This window comes from Anomalospiza imberbis, chromosome 7 (assembly GCF_031753505.1).
Source record: "Anomalospiza imberbis isolate Cuckoo-Finch-1a 21T00152 chromosome 7, ASM3175350v1, whole genome shotgun sequence".
Classification (NCBI taxonomy): Eukaryota; Metazoa; Chordata; class Aves; order Passeriformes; family Viduidae; genus Anomalospiza; species Anomalospiza imberbis.
This window is the reverse complement of record NC_089687.1, coordinates 18,597,491-18,618,565: the sequence shown is the minus strand read 5'-3', so window position 1 is coordinate 18,618,565 and position 21,075 is coordinate 18,597,491. Positions and strand designations below refer to the sequence as shown.

At 37.2% G+C, this 21,075-nt stretch overlaps 1 protein-coding gene across 8 annotated transcripts in view; it reads right to left on the bottom strand.

Moving 5' to 3' along the window:
• Nucleotides 1-2,568: 2,568 nt before the first annotated feature.
• CSRNP3 (cysteine and serine rich nuclear protein 3) overlaps nt 2,569-21,075 on the bottom strand; it is a 99,672-nt gene continuing 81,165 nt past the window's right edge. For 6 of the 8 annotated variants that reach the window (XM_068195743.1, XM_068195744.1, XM_068195742.1 and 3 more), the window contains 4 exons: nt 18,928-19,187; nt 13,596-13,892; nt 9,044-12,107; nt 2,569-5,058 (listed from right to left, as the gene is read on the bottom strand). In XM_068195743.1, coding sequence (XP_068051844.1) covers nt 11,064-12,107; nt 13,596-13,892; nt 18,928-19,187 — 1,601 coding nt within the window. In that variant the 3' untranslated portion in view covers nt 2,569-5,058; nt 9,044-11,063. The remainder of the gene's footprint in view (nt 5,059-9,043; nt 12,108-13,595; nt 13,893-18,927; nt 19,188-21,075) is intronic. The other 2 variants (XM_068195741.1, XM_068195739.1) reach the window with 2 other exon arrangements.

Below are 21,075 nucleotides of genomic sequence, written 5' to 3'. Positions count from 1 at the left end.
TATGAATAGAGGATGGGAGATTACACAGAGAGCAGCTGTTTTGTGTTGAACCTTAGGTATGGAATGGAAACTCAGTGTCCAAGGAACCTGTTCTAGAAGACAAGGTATTTAGCATACCAGTTTAAAAGTACTTATTCTTTAAGTTCTCAGTTCATGTTAAACAGAAAATGCATTATTTTTAATATCACTAAAGGATAATTTATTCATGCAACCTGTTTCTCTTAGAAGCTTGTCATACTGGGATTTGCACATATGAAATGTGATTTATCTACTCATTATCAGTTGTGTTTTTGCCATTTGTTTGAGTGTTTTATTAAGAGCTAACATTTCAATCCAGGGTAGAATTTAAATTGCAAGGAAGCAAGTGTTCTGTTGCACTTGGAAGTAGGAACCTCTTCCTAAGCAATGCTAGAGAAGCTCCACTTTGGGAGCTATCTGTAGGGTTTTTTGCAGATATAGCAATATATGTGGGGTTTTTTTGCAGAGATTAGGTATAGCAATTCACCTAGTTATTATATTTTGTATTTCGTTCTAGCTATAGAAAAGGAAATTAATTTTGTGATTTTAAAATGGCCTTTTAAAGATTTTCCTTTCATTTTTTGAGACTTCTTTTCTGGTCTAACATAGATCACTAGTACAAAATACATATAATATTTTTTTATGGTATGTTAACTATCATAATTCCTTAAACTGTGACATTTTAGTCTGTATTTTGCAGTACCTAGTACAGCAGTTCAGTCTTGGACTCTCTACAACCTGCCAGAAAAGAGGGAAGCAGATCTATAAGTAGAGGAAAATTTTAAGTGACTTTTTTTGTTCTGTTCTGTTTGAAGATCTGAAATTAACTTTTAGGTCACAGTGACTATGGAATTTCCAAATATTTGTGTGTGTGTGTGTGTGTACACACACATATTGGCATCATATAATACTAGAAGAGCAATAAGAGATCTGGAAATATGACTAGCTATTAGGAAGTTGGATTTTGGTGTTTTAAGCTAATAAAAAAGCAGCATTTTCTGGCTGTTGATAATTTTCTCTTGAAAGTGGCTAATAGTTTCAAATAATTAGAAAAGCTTGCTGAAAAGCAGTGTGTTGCAGAGGGGTTCTCTGGCTCTTTTATGTCTTTTGGGGTTTTTTTTAAGCCAGAAGTCTTTCAGTAATATTATAATGCCCTTCTCTGCCCCATGAAGGGGACAAAGGTGAATAGTATTGCATACACAGCATGTAAAAATTGGTACCTCAATCAGATGGTTGTATAAACTGCTGAAGGTTACTAGAACCGCTGGCATCAGTGTTAACCTCCATCTCACTGTGCTCTCTTACACACCCTGCGAGTAATCACAAGTGCTGAGGAAGGCTTGACTTCAGGCTGGGCCAGTTGAGCCACACTCCCAGCAGGTTGAAGCAGGTCCTAAACCTTTTGGGACTTCAGGGCCTGTGGCTCTGGGTACTACTGCCTGTGAACAGCTGGTCCCTACTGTTGATTGTGGCTCCAGCTGGTTATGACACTATTCACTGCAGTGGGAATTTGCCAGCCCACCGTACCGGAGGATTTTTTTTATCCCCCTTGGGAATAATTGCTGCTTTACTCTAGGGCGAGTGTAGAATCACGTGAGTACTATTAACAGATCAACTTACAAGTGTTAAATCTTCCTACTTCTGAGTGGGCATCCTGGGATTTTGAATTAGAACCAGTGTTGAAAGTTGTTTTATAGTTTTGTTGTATCAGTATGGCTTAGCAAGCCCTGGAGCAGCCACAGGGCTTGGCAATGCCAAAAGTAGTCTAATAGCAAATATGGGACTCCCAACAGACCACTACCAAGTGATACCCTAATTCCTTTGAGAACTTTTTTATAATCTAGAGCACAACATCTCATCTTTATAGGTTTTTTAAATACAAACAATTTAGCTATACGTAATTCATCATATAAGCAAACTTAAGGACAACTTACTTTTTATAAATGTGCATCTCAGTTTGAATAAATATCAGAATCAAAAGGTAGCAGAGATTGTTAATTATTTTCATAATGAAGCTATACTGATCATCAGTATTCAAAATAAGCAGTTGTCCTGAAATTTAGCAGCAGTCTTTGAATGTTGCCATTGAAATGATCTATAAAATTACTGCAAATTGTCCACCAGAGAGAGCTATTGCAAAATTTTATTCCAACAGCTGTTGAAAACAATTGTTTCATCACCTTATTATGAAAATTATAGGTCCAGATGAATCAGGTACAGTATTTCCCTGGCCAAAGAAAATTGTAGGCAGTAGTATCATTAAAGGGCAAATGGATATACCTAAGAAGGCATTTCTGTTTATTTAACTTAATTGGCATACAAATATTTAGAAACAAAAGAACACACAAAAATTCCACACAATCTGCTTCTCCTTATTCTATCAGACTATCAGGAATGGGAGAAATGCTTGAAATTTCACAGAGTGCCTTTGGAGGCTCTGCAGGTGTCAGGGAGGAGGTGCAGTACTAATGCCAGCTCTCTTAGCTGAGAGAGGCTCTCCAGTGACTGCATAGCAGAAATGAGACGCACAATGCACTGGCAGCCAGGATGTAACGTAGAAACCTGGTTTACTTCATTGCAAACAAATGGACAATATATATTGTACAATATATAATAAAAATACAGCTGATACAAGTGCCACTAATTAACAAAAAATCTAATGTTAAGACTTAAAAATGCTCATTTTTGTAATATATACACTGCAGTAATAAGCCACAATAAATACATCAAATTTCATCTCATTCATAATAAATACCGAAAATATAAATACAGAAGAATACAGTTAATTTGAATAAATTATTACAACATAAGATTTAGGTTAGGTTCTGTTGAATATTATTGTAGCTTATATTACCCTTTGGCATCTTTGATGTTACAACTTGTTTAAAAAAAGGAAATTAAGGAAATGTGTAGTTCATGAAGCTTTAAATTATTTCCATATACAGATTTTAAGATGAACTTTCTTTCCCTTTGCTTCTTCAAACAGTTTAAAAGCAGCAGTCCAATTAAATATCTTGCTTAACTGTTGAGACCTCCATAATTTTAGTATGCAAGATCATCTGTAATGGAAAATGTTAAGTACATAACAATTATTTTTCTCAGAAATTAGTAATGTTAGAAGTAATGTACAAATTTTAAACTATGGCTGCAATTACGCATTTTTACTAGTCCCATTTGAATGGATTACCTGTCTGAAAGACCATCAACTTAAGTGCTTCTGAGTTTATGCCATGATGTACTATTTACCACTTGCCAACAAAAATTTCAAAAGCAATTTTATATTCTTGTGGGAAAAAAAAATATATATATGTATGTATACAGAGAGCGCTGAACCTGCTAAAAGACAGGGTTGTACTAGATGGTGTGAATGTTAATACAGTCTGTTAAAACACTTTAAACATACAAAAGGTAATGTGTTTTTTTTCTGTTTGTGTTTTTTACAAAATTTCTATTAGTTGGAGATTGAAAGAAATCAAAATAACGCAACTGCCATGTTTTACATTAACAGGTATTAACAAGCACATTTGTATTAATAATTTTATTTGTAAAAGGTTATTACACCAGAATGCAATTTAACTTAAAAGATCAACTTTACTAAGACAATATTACAGGCTGAGGATCTTAGGAACAGTTTTGTAATCTACAGATTTTGACTATTTTTGCACTGTTAAATGTCTAGCGCTTATTTGACATCAAACACATTTTAAACATATTTCACAAACTACACTTCAGACCTATTTCCATAGAAGTGCCTACAGTCAGTTAAAAGAAGTGCCCAGTTATTAAGCCTTGTTTACATGGGCATTTGAGACCTGAAGTTGTGGTATTTGTGTGAAATGGCTTGAAAAAAAAAACAGCATGCTTGCTTCTGGTTTTAAGAGAACCAGCTGCCAGTGCACATCATGATCTTCTCAAGAAGCTGAAAGCTGATGCTGAATCTATATCTGAGACTCACAAATGGTTCTTTACAGTGATTCCCCCACTACCCCAGCAAGGTTAACCTTCATCCACAATCCAACCCAAAATTTCATTCTTAAGAATGTATTTTAGAAGTTTAAGATGGAGAAACCTAAAATAATTACCTGCCATAATGTACTAAGTCTCATTTGAAAATGCCAAGATAAAATGCTGATAAAAGGACGTTTTGTCTTTGCTTTTAGCATCTCTTGCTAGCTGAGAAACTGGGTATATAAGAATATGTACCTGGGAGCAGAGTTAATTAAAATTATTTTGAATTTGTCTTTGAAACTGCCATCAGCAAACAGTGACATAGTAGCAATGCTTCTAGGATGCTGCTTTTTAGCTTTTTTACCCCATGGATTTGGCTAAGTCTTTTATTTAATGGCCACCTGTATAACTGGTCTGGAAAAAATGTCATTTCCCGTTTCCACTGAGTTCATGTTTGGTTACAATATATTAAATAACAGAAACAATATTTCAATCTAACATGGGCAACCTTGTAGTGAATGCCCATATACTTTTCCATCCTTGCTCTGAAGAGATCATAATTTGCCTTTTTCCTTCTGTTGTTTTTTTTTTTAATATGCTTTATTTTGCCTTTTAAAAGAAAAATAATCTTCATCAATCTGCCTCTTGCCTTCATCTTGCTTTTCCTCTAAGCTGTTCTTTCTATCCTCCCTGCATTCACTCCAGTGTTGAAGACAAAGGATTATCTTGATCCTTGTATTAGAACAATGATGCACATTTGTATCGTCTACTGTTTTCCCTATCAAGAAAAGCTAATCCCACCTTCATGGTTTGTTGGAAAAGTGAAGTTAGACCAGACCGTAGATGAGAGACAAACTTTTTTTGACTTGGGTTTCCTGGACATTCATTCATGAAAGAGAAGTGTCATTGCTAAGCTCTAAATTAAAATAATTGTGTTAATAAAGTACAAAATCTACCTTTTGACTTTTCTTTTGTTCCACCCCCAGCCTTGAATGAAGGACTGTGATCTCAGCTGAGAAGGTGCAACACAGAGCACCAAGAATATGGTTCTCCAGTCAGTGGGACCTTCTGAGGTGTGGGTGTCTACCTAACCTTAAACACAGCAGTAGGGCAATATATATTTTAATTCTAGAATCACAGAATGGCCTGGTTAGGAAAGGATCTGAAATACCATCTAGTTCCAACCCCCCCCCCCCCGCCACCCATTAGATCATGTTGTTCAAAAACCCACCCAACCTGGCTTTTCAAAATCTCATTCTGAGCACAAAGAGCAGTGAGTTGCCCTTGTGCTCAATTTTAATGAAAAGTCTTACTGTACAACAGACCTCCGAAACACCAACAGGAAGGAAGGAACTAAAAAGAAAATACTAAGGCTGCAAAACAGGTGTTTCATAAAGTGGACGTTCATATAAAGTAAAATCAGCTATTAGGGTATCAGCTATTAGGGTAGCAGAAAAGTCCTCAAAGATGTTACAACATTCATCCTTAAGTGGAAACTATACTCTGGTTCTGTTATCCATAAAATTAAAAGCTGCCTTGGATTTAAGGGAGGGAAGAGACAGTGAAAAGGAAAAACTTGTGAAGAACTCAAGTGTTTGTAGACTCAGATATCTTTAAAACTACATTGCACTTCTTCATCACTTCACAGTATTTGCACTTTGGATTCGACACTTCTTGGAGAAAATGGACATTAATTTGCACACTGACAATGATTACAGAGAATAGCAAAATCAAGAATATTAAAAAAAAACTTTGAAACACTGAAAAGGCAAATACTGAGATTTCTCATACCAAGGAATATGTACGTGAACTAGACTCTGTTTTGAAAATAACAGCTTTCTACCATTTTAAAAAAATAGTAATCACATTTAGTATTTTAGAAATAAATTCTATAGAATATATTCTCTGAGTTAATTCTAGATTTTCAAAGTATTTTACATCAACTGTCCTGCAACCATAATAAAGCAGATGACAGAATTACTCTTTAGTCTTAGCGGGAAAGCATAACACCCCCAAATGCTTTCGGATTTTCTGTGTCATCCTCTTCTGTTCCTGACTGTTTCAGGAAATAAAACAACTGGCACAATGAATGTTGGTTTATAAAACTCATGAGCTGTAACAGTGGAGACCCTTATTTAACAAATGCCTTTTAAAAGGATATCATGGGTCTGTCTTGCTTTATGTTTGAGTAAGGACACCTGCGTTGCTACAGGAGCAGCCTAGACAAGGAGTTTCAACTGAGAGAATTCAACTGGCAAATGAAGACAACATGCAGAGGAGTAAGGCTGCTTGTTGCTGCCAAGTATGGTGTTGCAGGAAAACTACAATCTTGCTGCTCAAATGTTAAGCACTGGACAGGTAAATGTTGTATAGTACACACAGCTTTTAGTCTTATTTTTCACTGTGAAATTTACTTTTTAACTTCTGCTAATTAATCCAGTCTAAGGAAAGGAGGCCTCATTTCAGCTATGTTTCATGTTAGTGAATAATTTCTGGTCATTTCTGAGCTGGGCTGGGCTGAATTTGGAAAATGGCGTAGCCTGCAGTACAAAAATTTAGTTACGATGCCAGAACACAAGAATAAAATGGTATTTTACCTGTTCTATAGAATTATGTTTTATCACGGTATCTCCAAGTACATTACAAACCAGAGCACAGAGAACATGATGACACAACAGGACAAAAGCAAAGTCTCCTCTGTCTGAGCCCAGTACTCTCTATCCAGGGTATCACATTTCTGTCAGGAACATCTGAACTAATAAAACCCTTTATATCAGTTTTGCATACAAATATATGTATAGGATCTTTAACAAAGCAGCTGTTTGTGAAGGTACTGCCTGGGAGGCAGGGAAAGCAACATGATCAGTTTACTGAAATAAAACAGCCAGATCAGGTTAGAAACTGGATCTGGCCTGGGATCAGTCAGCAATCTAGTGAGTAACAGCACCACTAATACCACACAGGGGTCCTGCAGCACTTGGACCAAAGGCAGGATCCCACTGTTAGCAGAGCAGGGGAGCAGCTGAACCTTATCTATAGCAAGTGATAGTTACTATGGAGTGGAACCGGTGGCATTAAAATAAACAAATGTCAACTCTAATTATGATTCACTAGCTGGAACATATGTAAATAAAAAAATTGTAAAGCTTTACAAATCTAGAATTTTCTGATCTACGTGGCATACAGCTCAACAAAGAATATTAGAAGCTTCTGACCAGCTTTTAATTTTAAGGATGTTTCAATGGACATGAGTAACAGCTCTTAAGCAACAATTGCAATTGCTGTAATCGTGCCAACGAAATTCTAATTTCATGTCTAGCATCAATTAAAGCTTTATGTATATTTAACAATGCACCTTTTTCCAAGAGAGGAAAGGCTTTTAGGTGCTGTTCCAATAATGGTTTGCCTGAAAATTCCAGTTTGTTTCAAGAAAGGAAAATACTTTTGTTTGACTCATTTTTGTGAATGATGCAATATAATCACAAATATATACAGGGCTTTTTAGCAGTGTTTATCAGTAGCCAGATATCTTGAAAATAAAGCTGATAGAGACTATCAGTAATGTAGATATTTCCACAAATAATACGCTGTGTTGATACAGAAGCAAATACTGCTGGTTATCATTTAGTAACATAATACTTTTATCACAAAGAAACAGCCTACCCAAAATGAAAGGACTGGTTATCAACATGAATATTAACCAGCTGGGAAATGGGACACAGCATGTATTATTACATACTAGCCCAGAAAATAACACTAAAATATTTTCCATCCCATGACTTAAGCCTGCTTTTCCTTAAATTAAGAGTATGGCTTTTTGTTCTAAAAAATAAATCAAAGTTTAATCAAGTGATGGGAAACTTGACTCTCACCTGATTTCTACATCCTACTCTAGATTTCAGCTAAATTGACCTACCTGTTTTGGTCAGGGTTTCAACTATTTTTTTTTTAATCACTCTAGTTAACTTATACATGCTAGAAAAGGCTTTAGCTTTGTTATTTGCTGGCATGGATTTGGCCGGGCAACAGGCTTAACCTCTTGAAAAAAAGAGCGGTTACATGTTTCTTCCTCAGTATGAGTTTATCTATTTTAGAAGGTGTGGTGGTATTATTAATAGTAGCTACCAGGAACTCTCCATGAATTATAAACAGACTTGACTTTACAACTTACTGTAAGAACTAAAGAAGATTTCTTTACTTTGTATCTTGAGACCAAATCTTGATCACAAAATACCATATTGCATCAAAAGAAAAGTATTATTAGTTACATTATCACCATCCAGTCAATTTGGAATATTTTTTCAACTTAAATCTTCATTCTGCACATTTTACTTTGTGACTCCCATGAATGAGCTACTTCAAACATAGGAAAACAGTGTATCACAAATGCTTTCTATAGTCCCCACTCCCTCTACTTCTCTCTTACAAGGTACTCCTTGTTATCCTACGCTGCAGGCTTTAGAGAATTTGGCTGTATTGACCCCTGATGCCCCAATGGCATGGAACTTACACATCCAAATACTCCAAAGTTTTTACTGATGCTAGTATTACAGAGGACTGAGATCAGAAATCTGTGCCAATGGAAATACTAAAAAATCATCACCTCAGTATTTAAAGCTAGCTGAGAAGTATTTTGTAAAGTTAATCATTTACTGTGCTTATTAAAGATATTTTTCATGTGAAAGCACAGGGGCCAAGAAAATAATTTCTTATTGCTCAGTAAAGGCATGAATAACAAAGCAAAAGATTTAATTTAACTTTCCCCTGAGAGAAATACCCCAGTAAAGTGTGTGTCTCTCCAACACAGTCTGAAGTTAAAGAGCTGCTACTTATCCTCATCTACTGTCCAGCTCAAGCAGAAGAGATTTGTGCTTTTGGTGCTGGTGTTAAGGGAGTGCCTAGGTTAAGCCCGCTGTTAAAGCAAGACCCCTATATACACAAAGACTTGTTATATTTGCCCTTAGAATATCTTGAACAGAAAAATTTATTCTTAAGTGCAGAACTTTAAGGACTAGCACATTTCTCTTTAAAAATCATGGGTATTTGCTGTATGGCATTGGAGAACACAGGCACTTACCTGGCTACTCAGCCTTAGAGAAAGAGACTAGAGTGGTCTGTGACTGTGAGGAACAGAGGCTGTGGAATTGCTGAGCCAGATAACCAACATGAGTGCGCTTTCCCAGGAGATGGAATACTTTGCAAGTTTGGAATCCAGTCCCTAGAGAACTAGACTTTTCAATGCAGTTCATATAAAACATGTAGGACTTCTTGTGGAAACAAATAAAAAACCTTTCCAGCTACTACATGGAGTAAAAATATTTTGCTAATTTAGCATAAATACAAGAAATCACTTCGCCCAGATTTCATATAAAAACAATTAAGTTAGCTCTTTTTTTTTTTTTTGAAAAGCATATTTTACATCGGCAGTTTTTCTACTGGAGTACTGTACATGATGTTTTAAAGAGCTTCTAACAAGAAGAATCACTGTTACAGAAATTTACACTGTGTTTACATGCACACTTTTAACCAACTAGATTTGACACAGATAAAAACGAAGATGCTGATCCATATTTTGACAAAAAGGACAGGCCTACATTTCAACTATTGATGTATAATAAATGAAATCTCAGTATGAGAAGAACAAAAATGCTGAAATAGATTTTGAAATCAAAATAAGGCAGTGCAGAATTACCAGTGCAGAGAAAAGCTGATTCCTATGCCTCCTTTTCTAGACAAAAGCAAGTCTGTTTAATAAATTAAAGATAGTTTCATTCCCATTTAAAAACAAGTGGATCACAATGTAATGGATATCCATATGATGCACACGTTCTTTTGCTTGCAGACTTTTGTAGACACAAAATTTCTGAAGCTATTTTTCCTCACTGAATGGACTGTTTCCTGATAAGACCAAATGGTACTAAATTTCAGATACAATCACAAGTCCACAAAAGCGCCAGTCTTGTATGTCATAAAAATTTAGGCAATCTAGACTCTTCCACTTTTTTTTTTCCATGTTTTATTTAAACTTTGATCAGTAAGGCTCTGCTTTTATAAATTGCATACTGACATATTCATAAACTGGCTTGGGAGAAACGTACAGGTTTTGTTACAGTGACTTTTAAGATCTTACATTGCCTCAGGGTCTGGAGCTATGGCATTTCTCCGAAGAGGTTCACAGTTCCTGCAGTTCCTACAGTACTGCAAAGTGGCACTAAAGTGCGTAAGGATCTGAACGGTGGCTGGGCTGAAGGTGCTGTGTGAGCTTAAGCTACTGCTTTGCCATTATATACAAGATCATTCTTCTTTGGGGAGGGGGTACTAGTTCTGGAATGCCACTGATTTTAGTTTTAAATGGAGGATTGTCTACCTTTCTCTAGTCTAGAAGATGTAAATGTCCCCTTTCTGACTCTTCTGTTTGTCAAGAACAGTAAAAGAGAAAAATACTGCACTCTAAAATTGTGTTTCAAGATGATTTATCAGAAACAGTATTAGGAAAAAATAAGGAAGAATACAAGGTACTCCAGATGAAAAGTGGACATGCTCTTCATGAGTAACTATGGATCTTCTGCTCAAATGAACATGCTGTTCATTTTTATCAAAACATGAATATTAAGCTACCATAAATAAAATACAAACAGTACAGAACAATTAAAACTTTTTTTTTGTACAGTAGTTATTTTTACATTAAACTTACCATCTTTTCAGATATGTTGAAAATTAGGACTCTAAACATGATTATTTCAAAGTATCATTTTTAACAATCTTGCACAGGCCCGACAGTCAAAAACATGAAGTTTTGATTCAGATAGCTTGGCGGGTTTCACATACGTTCATAGGCAGGCTACTTTGAAATATGTTTGGTGTGTTTTTACTTATCTGTTTTATTTTTATCAAAAAAAGGGTTTGATTATTTTTATTTAAATCTTTACACGAACTGGTTTTGTGCAATATCACTGCCAGTGTAGCTTGAGAAAACAAAATGTGTCTGGAACATTGACTAGTCCAAGTATTGTCTACCTCTTAAAAAAGTAAGTTTCTAGGAAAATCCAATGGGAGTGAATTTTAACACAGGAAGTCAGTCCTAGAATAATTTAATTTTAAACAGGCACCGTCTCTACCACTGGTGATTTGATGCACTCTTCGTGCAGTCTGCTCTTTTCTGGGAGGTTTAGAGAATTCTCAGCAGGGTGTTCCTGCACATGACTGTCACCATTCAAAGCGGAAACAAAGCCATCTTGAGAAGGACCTTTCAAGTATGAGTGAAATTCCACTGGTGGGTGACTCGGCCTATGCTCAGTGTATAGACTGTTACAGGGAGCACTGCCATCCCCTTCAGAAGATGAGCAGCAAACAATCACTGAGGGGTTGGCAGAAGGGTAATGAGGGCTGCTAAAAGTTTCCTCTGATGGCCGTGTGTAGTCAACAAACTGTTCTGAAGTCATGTTGTAAGGCACCAGAGAAAGACTACCATTCTTGACAGCATCCCTTTCTGAGTAAGTCTCACCGATCTGGTTAGCAGTGCCAGCAACGTGGTTCTCTATTTGGTAATACAGAGTTGAAGAGTTAGTATAGTATGAGGCATTTTTAGAGTGGTTTTCATGCACAGCAGTTCCATCAGAGTAGCAAAGGACAGAAGGAAGAGGCACCATATCAGCATGGGAGCTCATACTTTCTACAAAATCATCTGCTTTTTCTTCCTCCTCATCTTCCTCCTCATCTTCCTCTTCCTCTTCATCATCATCTGATTCACTAGGGGCTAAACTCTGTGTACTAGAATCTGTAACTCCACTACAAAAGCTACTCCCATCTTCCTCTTCCTCCTCTTCCCCTGGGCAGTCCAAGTCCTCGGCTGACTGGGAATGCATAACTGTAGCCGGGGCTTCGGTTTCAATCTCAAAATTTTCTGCAATCGAATATTCAACTGGATGGGGTCCTGGACTCATGGAACTACTGTGTGCACTTATCTCAGTGTGACAGCCATTGAGTGCTGGAACTTGCTGCTCTCTATTTTTCTCCAATTCAAGTTTCATTATCGTGTGCAAAAAGTGAGTCCGTACACGGATAGGGTTAAATTCGATTCTACCTGCTGTATTGCTACACCCTTCTTTAGTGCAACCGCATGGAAAAGACATACGATCCACCTTTTAAAAAAGAGAATACAGATTAACAATAGGAAGCAAAAGCCTGGTGACATGACAGAGCTTAGAGAAATACAAAGGTGAAGTTGGATTCACCTTGAGAAATGCTGGTAGAATAAGTCAAAGCTAACAATCATTCAGGGAGTCAGTCCTGGAGTTTAGCAGTATCGAGAGAACAGTAACCTGGGGCCTGGACATGCTCCACTATTGCAGAGGAGGGAAAATTGATTCTGTTCCACAGGTTATTTATTACACAGTGGAACAAAAAATAGGTAGCTTTGCAATTTCTTGATCTGCTATAGCTTTACTTCATTTTGTGCTCAAATCCAGGCAAAAACATTACTAGACACACCTTAAAATTTGGTAAAATTCATGGAAACTAGACACTCATTGAAACAAAATGAATGATATACAAAAATGAATTATATACAAAAACCTTTATAAAGTTACCAATCGGGACACCTGATCCCAGAATACAGGAACAAAAACTCAAGTGAATTTTCAAAGGTGATCCAGCCAATTCTAGATGCAACACTGTAAGCTCAACAGACTGGGCACAGAACTTCTACATCTAGTATCTTTTGAAAATGTGACTGAATCCATGTGGTGGCAAGTTTGATTAGACAGCCTAAGGTCTGTGACTTTCACCTGCACTGTAACACCTAAACATCAAATATGAGCAGGAGAACCACACAACATAATCCAGTTCATCTTCCCCACATGTGGAGATGAAAACAGGAACAGCAAAGAGACTGCATTATTTAAAATAGCAGAGAAAGTTTAGCTTGGATTTATGAGATGATGAAAAATGCATTCAGGAAGAAAACTCAGCTGCACAACAGCAACTCAGCAGAACTAGCAGAAATATCTTTTAGGGAACATTTTGGGACATGTACAGCTGACACTATGCAAATGTACAATATGAAATACCTCTTCAGTCTGTAGAGGAAAAATCTGCTATATTAGCAGATAAATTTGCATGTAGGCAGTACAAAGGTATCATGCACAGATTTTACGTATCATACATGTTACATAAAGGACAGTATCGCAGAATGTCATTTATTGTTTCCCATGGAGTTTGGACTGTAATTCACATTTGGAGTGTCTGCTAATTGTTTCTAAAATAAAAGGTAATATCCCTTCTGAAATCTGCAGGCTACTTATTCTTCTGTTGTCTGCACCTGCCTATTTAGATAAAGGCTTAAAAGGAGTATGAGGAGCAGAATACTTGTGTAAGAACAAAAAAACACCCTAAGCCATGCATGTGCCGAAAATCATATTAAAGATATTTTAGGAGATTGTATTGGTTGCCCACTATATAACCTTAAAACAAGGCCTTAAAAACCAAGTTGGACATCCACAAGTGTTATTGCCTAATGCTTAATTTCCAATAGTTATAACTTCAAGAACAGAAAGTACACACATGTGCACGAACACACAACCTTCCCCCTCCCTAGACAATTAAATAATGACAATAATGTAGACATTTACCTGACATTTTATGCCTGCAAGACTGCAGGTGCAAGTTTCTGGGTCACAGAACACACGGCAGTCACAGCCACAATCCTCTCTGGACAAGCGAATGGCTCGCAGCTCATGCTTTTCTTCCACGTCAATCTTCTTCACTCCAGAAGCTCGCAGCAACGCCCGCCGCTTTTTTGTAGGCAGGGGTTGGAGAAAGAAGTACTCATCTACTTCAGTGTTGTCTAGATCAATATCATCATCAGAAATGTCATCCAGAGTCAGTGTATTGGCTTCCTCAGATTCCACCGTACCGTTCTTTGTCATCTGTTACACAGAACAATTAACAATGTCCTTAAATGACGCTCACGTGTACGTCACGTCACACATGTCAATATGTGACATGCATCATCAATCTACAAAGCTGTGTGTAAAAATGCTGCATAACTGCCAGGAAGTTCCAGAAAATCATCACAGGTAACCAAGCATTTCTTTCACATTTAGAATATGAAATAAAAACACATTTTTAATACCAAGTTTGTAATGAAGGTAAGAAATTATCTGGTCTTTAATTACCTAAATTTATTGTTTGCCATTAGCTGCTAGATCTCATGCCTTTCTGAAATCTAGTCTTTTCTGTATTGTTTCACAAGATAATTTTTGAGACCTTAATTGATTCCTGTCTCTGAGCTCTCTGAAATTCTTAAATTTCCGTTTTGAGACAGCTGTGATACCACTAACATGGATTCAGATTATGATGCATCACAGGTTTGTAAAATGGTATATTTTATGTACTACTCCATTTTCTGTTATATATTTCACATTACACTGGTAAAAGAGGGGGGTAATAGCTCCCTAAATAGTTCTGCCTGGCCCTGGGACAATGGGGAGATTATTTACACCAGGTATTTCAACGTATTAGTTCAGTAAGGTAGGAAAAGCAACATTAGAAGTCATCCTTTTCCCTGTACATTTTACAGAGAGAAAGAGAGGCAAATCCACACAGGGATCAAATGCATCTGAATTAGCTGCCTGAAACTAATACCTCACCATACACACAACTCAGCCTGAAAAATTCAATCCAGAACGGCATTCTTGGTTATATAATTTCATTTTATGTTAGCAAGGTAAAACTAAGTAGAGTGTATTTATGTTTCTTTGATTTATTTGCTTTTTTGTTTAATATAAAATAGGGAAATGACCTACCTAAGAAATCTGATTTCTCTAGTTTTATATACAAAGGCTCAAACCACTCTTTAAGCAGATCACTGTTATTTAATCTAAGTTTAAAACTGTGGAGGGAGAAAAACTCTAATCCCTGCTCCTGTAATTAGTTTACTATTTTATTCAATTACTGTTTAATAAAAATTAACTTTTAGGGCTCTTACCCATGAGGCGAATGCTGTAACTGGTCAGCACACAAAGGCACCTACAGAACCATACCAATCCTGTCACGTATTTCTCCTCCTCCTCCTGCAAATCTTTTCTACTTTTCTCCTCAGCAGTAGAGCATTAGGGACTGGCCTCCAGTGATGTGCTGAATGCCACATGCATCCCGCAGGCTGGAACATCCCACATGTGCCACCAGCCAGCACTTTGCCATTTCAAAGCACCTCAGCTCCTGACTCCTTTGCAGGATGATTTCCTTGTTGCCGCCTCTAATTTTTTTTCCTCCGACAAATGAACAAATGAATTAATAAAAGGAAAAACTCCAGCATTTCTCAAAAAAGTAACTGGGTAACTACAGAGGGAAGAAGATTATAAAAAAGTACCAAATACATTTTCCAGAACTTCAGGGGAACATTAACCTCTCTTGATTGTCTAAATATTGCTCATCTGAATAAAACTTGATAGTAGATGGGTAAATTTCCTCATAAATCTAAAGGTTAATGCCATAACCGCAGAAGAAAGGCCAATGAATATGTGATGCTTTTGGGTGAAAATCAGTCCCACTCAGTAAAACAGGAAAAATGTAGGATGGACACCTCTGCCTTGCCCTAGTTGGAAATTACTCCTTATGACTTCCCACAAAGGGAACCTACTGTGTCCACAGAGCAGGGAGCCTTAACATCACGCATGCTAATAATGTTAATTTCAGGAGGCATTATGAGTAAGCAATAAAGACTCTCTTAGGTAATTTTTTGTGCTTACTCATGCTTTTTCAAATGATTACCTTGTACCTTTCATTTGATAAGATGGCTTTTACATCCAGAATTTTCACACTCTGCTGCTAATAAGTGTTTATGCTCCTGTCAGCAGTGTTTACATCAAAGTGCTGGTACTAAATGGTCAAAGTGATTTGAAAATGATTTCACAGCCTTTATCTGCTTTTAGCTAGATGTGTTTCTGATTTGGCCCTTTGCTTTTAGCAACATAAACAATAAATAGTACCCAATATTATGGAAATTCAATTTCAATATCTTTTTTTAACAGATTCTACAGGAGCAAATACTTTCTACTCACCGATTTGTATATTTTAATGCAATTCAAAAAAATAAAAAAAAAATCCCAGAGAAATTGAAATTAAAAACCACACTGAAAATGTTACTTTCTATTTACATAATGGTTTTAAAATAGAAAAACCTCTGACTAAACTTAATTCTACTTCATTTTCTTCATTTTTCTGTGATGTACAGTAATTTTTTATGCAAATGCTGATTAGCACATTTTCTTTAAATGAATAATAGTTTTGCTGACATAACTGCTGGCACTGTCACCTTAGAATGCCACATTTCCTTTTTTATTCACTTAGAAACTATGTGAATGACCAAGCAGCTTTTCCATGTCTGTAATGAAAAATCACCAAGGCCCTGTTTTCTTAAGCAAACAACACTAATTCAGCAAGTCCTGGATTTTCTTGTCATGTTTGAAATTTTCTTTTTTTTTTAAACCCAAGCACATAATCAGGGATGCAACTAAACGGAGGTTAATGGAGTAGTTAAGACAGGAAGATTTTTGTTGCCTATGTCTTTTTACATGCTCCAGAGGAAAAGGAATATTTCACTCTAGTAAAAGATTTAACATCAGTAAGATGAATATAAGGAATGCAAATGCTCTCCTCATTCACTGAATACTTATGAAGAGATTTTACAGAAACTTAATAATCATCCACTGAAACAAGTGGCTGGGAAGATGGAAAAACATGTATTTGGAAAACGAGCAGAAAGTATGGCCTGTGTCCCCAAAACAGACTGGGCGGAAGCTAAGTAAGTTAATTAAGAAAGGAGATACATCCCAGCCAAGAGCAGGGATAGGAAAGGATGAAGAGCCAAGCTCCAGTGCATAAAGGCTAAAAGGCCTCATCTACTCTTTCAAGGTAAATAAGACCTGTGATTTTCCTTGATTTACTGTCTAGCTAACAAAAGAAAGTGAAATATTTGTATGCTTGACTATTCTTTACTCACTCCACTGGAGATTCCTCTCTTTGAGCTGATTGCTGGAAGTCAGCCAAGGGATCTACAGCTAGTCATCAGTTACACAGCACAATTCACACTTGATGCTCTGAAAATCCTGTGATGTGAGATGTTATAGGTATAACCTCTATCAAATGATAAGTCATTAACACTCTACTAGCTTTTGGTTTCCAACCTGTCCAAATATCTGTTTTGATTCACCCTTGTCCTCAGTGTTTTTATGTTTGTTCTATGACAGTTAAAATTTTATGACCTTATGAATTTATTTAAGAATCTATTTAGCTATGAAAAAAACCCAAAAAGTTAGGAGACTGAAAAAATTAGTTGCAGATGTGAGGATCATGCACATTTTCTCAGGCCCTGAGACAAAGAACTCATGAACTCATAGTTCATTCTATAGAAAATATGCTTAAAGGCATTTCTTAAACTTGGGAGGGTGCCGCTTTGCTCTGTACAACTATAGAAACAGAGATGTAGTGTCACAAAAGAAGGGGATGTGCAGCACAGAAGCTTGGTTACAATTCTAAATATTGTTCACTTTTAATTAGAGGATTCATCTGAAAGAGTCACAAATATATGCAACGCAATCCACGACACAAAAAAATGGAAGTTCTGCCACCAGTTTTAAAGCAGCAGAAGGAACACACTCCCTTTACCTGTTCTCCTTTACCCAAATACAGAGTTTCTTTCCTCTCCTATGCTGTATTCAAAAGCACAGCTTCATTGGGAAGTTGGCCCCAGGAAGGCCAATGGTATCCTGGGGTGCATCAAGGAAATGTGGCCAGCAGATCGAGAGAGGTGATCCTGCCCCTCTGCTTGGCCACATCTGCAGTATTGTGTTCAGTTCTGGTCTCCACAGCTCAAAAAAGACAAGGAGCTACTGGAGAGGGTCCAGTGGAGGCCACAAAGATGGTTTGGGGTCTGAAGCATCTCTCTTGTTAGGGAGACTGCGGGAGCTGGGCCTGTTTGGTCTGGAGAAGAGAAGACTGAAAGGGGATCTCATTAATGCACATGAATATCTCAAAGGGGGTGCCAAGAGCATGGTGTCAGACCCTTTTCAGTGGTGCCCAGCAGAACAATGAGGAGCAATGCCCATAAACTAAACACAAGAAATGCTACCTCAACATGTGGAAGAACTTCTTTGCACCAAAGGTGGCAGAGCACTGGAACAGGTTGCCCAGGGAGGACGTGGAGCCTCCCTCTCTGGAGACATTTAAAACCCACCTGGCCACATTCCAGTGTCACCTTCTCTAGGTGAACCCTGCCTTGGCAGGGGCTGTTGAGCAGATGATCTCCAAAAGTCCTTTCCAATCTTTAAAATTCTGTGATCTTGTGAAAACTAGCCAGGATTTGTTCTGACTAGCTGAACTGATATAGGTGCTTAATTTATCTGACACATTTCTTCTTTAATGGACATTCTCTGGTTAAATAGTATAGTCACACAATCACACTTACAATACATACACAATCATTGGTATACTGAAAACAAAAACATTGCCTCTTACTTTTTCCCAAATTCACTCAAGTTAGCCAAGAAAGAAGCTCTTTCACTTTCTGTATCAATAATGTTACTATTCCCTTCTCTAACAAGTCATTGGGCTTAGAAGACTCATTCCTTTTCTGTCACTTCCAGACTTTTGCTGGACACCTTGTACAAGGCTAAATCCCACCACTTTTTGCTTTTATTTTCCTCTCTGTAGAAAACAGGGAGTAAATAACAACCTCCCTGCAAAGCACTTGGAGGCACACAGCAGTGACAACTACAAGAGCACTTGCTATAATCAAACAAATATGCATCTTTAGAAAACTCCAGAAAAACATTTATTTTAACTGAAAATGGAGCTCACAGTAGGTGATTGTTTTGTTTAACACACACACTTTGGGCCCCTATAGCTGTGACACTGCTCAGTTAAATTAGGGCAGAGATCAAATTCTTAGACAAGCTTTACCTTTAACTTTAGAGAATTGAGTTTTTCCTCCCTGAGATGCTCTCTCAGCATCTCTCGGTGGAGCCTCTCCTGTTCCATGGCAAACTCGCCCAGGGTATACTGGCGCACACTGTTGTGGCGAGTGGACATTCCCAGCGTGCTTCCTCCTTGGCTGGGAACACTGGTGAAGCCTTGCCTTCTCGTGAAGTAATACACAGTAACACAGTTAAAATGGACATTCTTCGTTCTCTTCCGCTTCTCTCTCTTCAGGATTGAAGAAGCTGGAACAGAGGCAGATTTCAGTGTGAATGGTAACTTGCAGTCAGGCAGCAGATGTGTTAAGATAAAGGGAACTGCACAAGTGACAATACCTGACTACACAGACACCATATTCCAAGGTGAGAAGAATGAGAAGATAACATTAGAAATATTTACCACATATGCAAACCTAGAAGCCACTACAAGCTGTTACAGTTATGAACACCATTGTCTACTTCAGAAGAGAAATACTTGGCCAGGAAAGTTTTTGTTTCCCATTACATCATAAAAATGTTTTATCCTTTTACTAAGAAAGCAACCAAATCCCAGCAAAAGAAACCTCTTTCAATGTCACCACACAGACGGTGATCCACCGACATGCACCTCTTCCAACCCCTGCCAACAAAGCTGCACAAGGCAGCAGAGATCCACATCACTACAGCACTGGGTCACACTGACAGAAAAGATTAGTATATCCTATAATCTAGTTTGTGATAAATTGATGCTGGAAAAACTATAAAACCAGTATGTTTAGTGTTTCATACTGTCTCAAAAATTCATACCATCATCATCACCACTGAATGATATAGAAATGACTACCAGTCAGATCCACTTTGTTTTTCTTTACCTTCGTCCAACTTTCTGCTGCCATCCACTGAATACGTGTGTGTGTGTATAGTCTAACGTGTAGAATTTTGACAAAAAATTAAATCTAGTATTTTCTAACTCTTTTCTGATTCCAGTCACACCTGTGCTCAGGTTTTTTAATAAACATATGCAGTAATATATGAAACTTGTTTAAAAAAATGCCAGATTTTAACTGTTAAATATTCTTCTTCTTTTGGTTCTACAGACACGTAGCAACTCCTTCCCATGACACTGATCTACTGTTTCTCACTGATAATAGCAGCATGCCTTTAGAGGAAATAAAAAAAGACACACAAACCTTAGAGAAAGGTAAGGGACACTCCTTGATTTTTAAGATGAGCAGTCCAATTTATTTGATTTGTTGCAAAATACCCAACAGGTTGTTGAGAATGCAGCTTATAAGTCATTGCTTTGCAGTTTATAGGCAACAACTGCAGGTGTGTGCAGGTATGAATGAGAGACCTCATTGCCAGAATTCAGGCAGTAAAATGATTTAAAGGGTGCCTGACCACTCTTGAATGGCTTGCAATCATTCTTTAAAAGCAGTAAGAGCAACAAGACGTACACTGATAATCTAGAACTCCACCATTTCTAGAAATGGGATCCACCAGGTCTTCAGGTCTGGTTTTGTAACAGGTCTGGTTTATTGTCACAGGTAAAACAAAGTTCAGCCTTGATTACTGTTACTATGTTGTGAAATGTTAATCACCACCAACATAAATCCACAAACTTCTACATGAAGTAAAACTGTCAAAACACCCAGCATCATCTACCAAACTGTGGGAAAACCAAGTATATTAGAAAATAAAGCCCTGTATCCAAATTACAGGCAGTGTATCCTACAGACATTATCACAGAACTCTTTGTGGCTCACTATAACAGGATTACGTTTCCTAAATACTAATAAGCTGCTAAAGGTATGGTAAAGTATATGGTTTGCTATATAAGTAACAGGCACTTCAGACCTCCTGCAGGTATGCTGGATTATAAATATAAAACAGACAAATAAGATCAGGTCCTATTACTCATATGCTGCTAGTAAAGCGTGCTACAAAAAAAGGTGCAGCATGTACAAAAGGAAATGAAAAGAAAAATTCTGTTACATTAGGCATGTTTAACTTACATCCAAGTTGAAGCAAATCTCATATCAACAGAGCTTGTCAAAAGTATTTATAGGAAGCCTTTAGTGAGGGAAGAGGGTATTTCATTAGCAGACTAGTTGGTAGGGATGTATCAATTTTGCATGATAATAAATATGGTTTT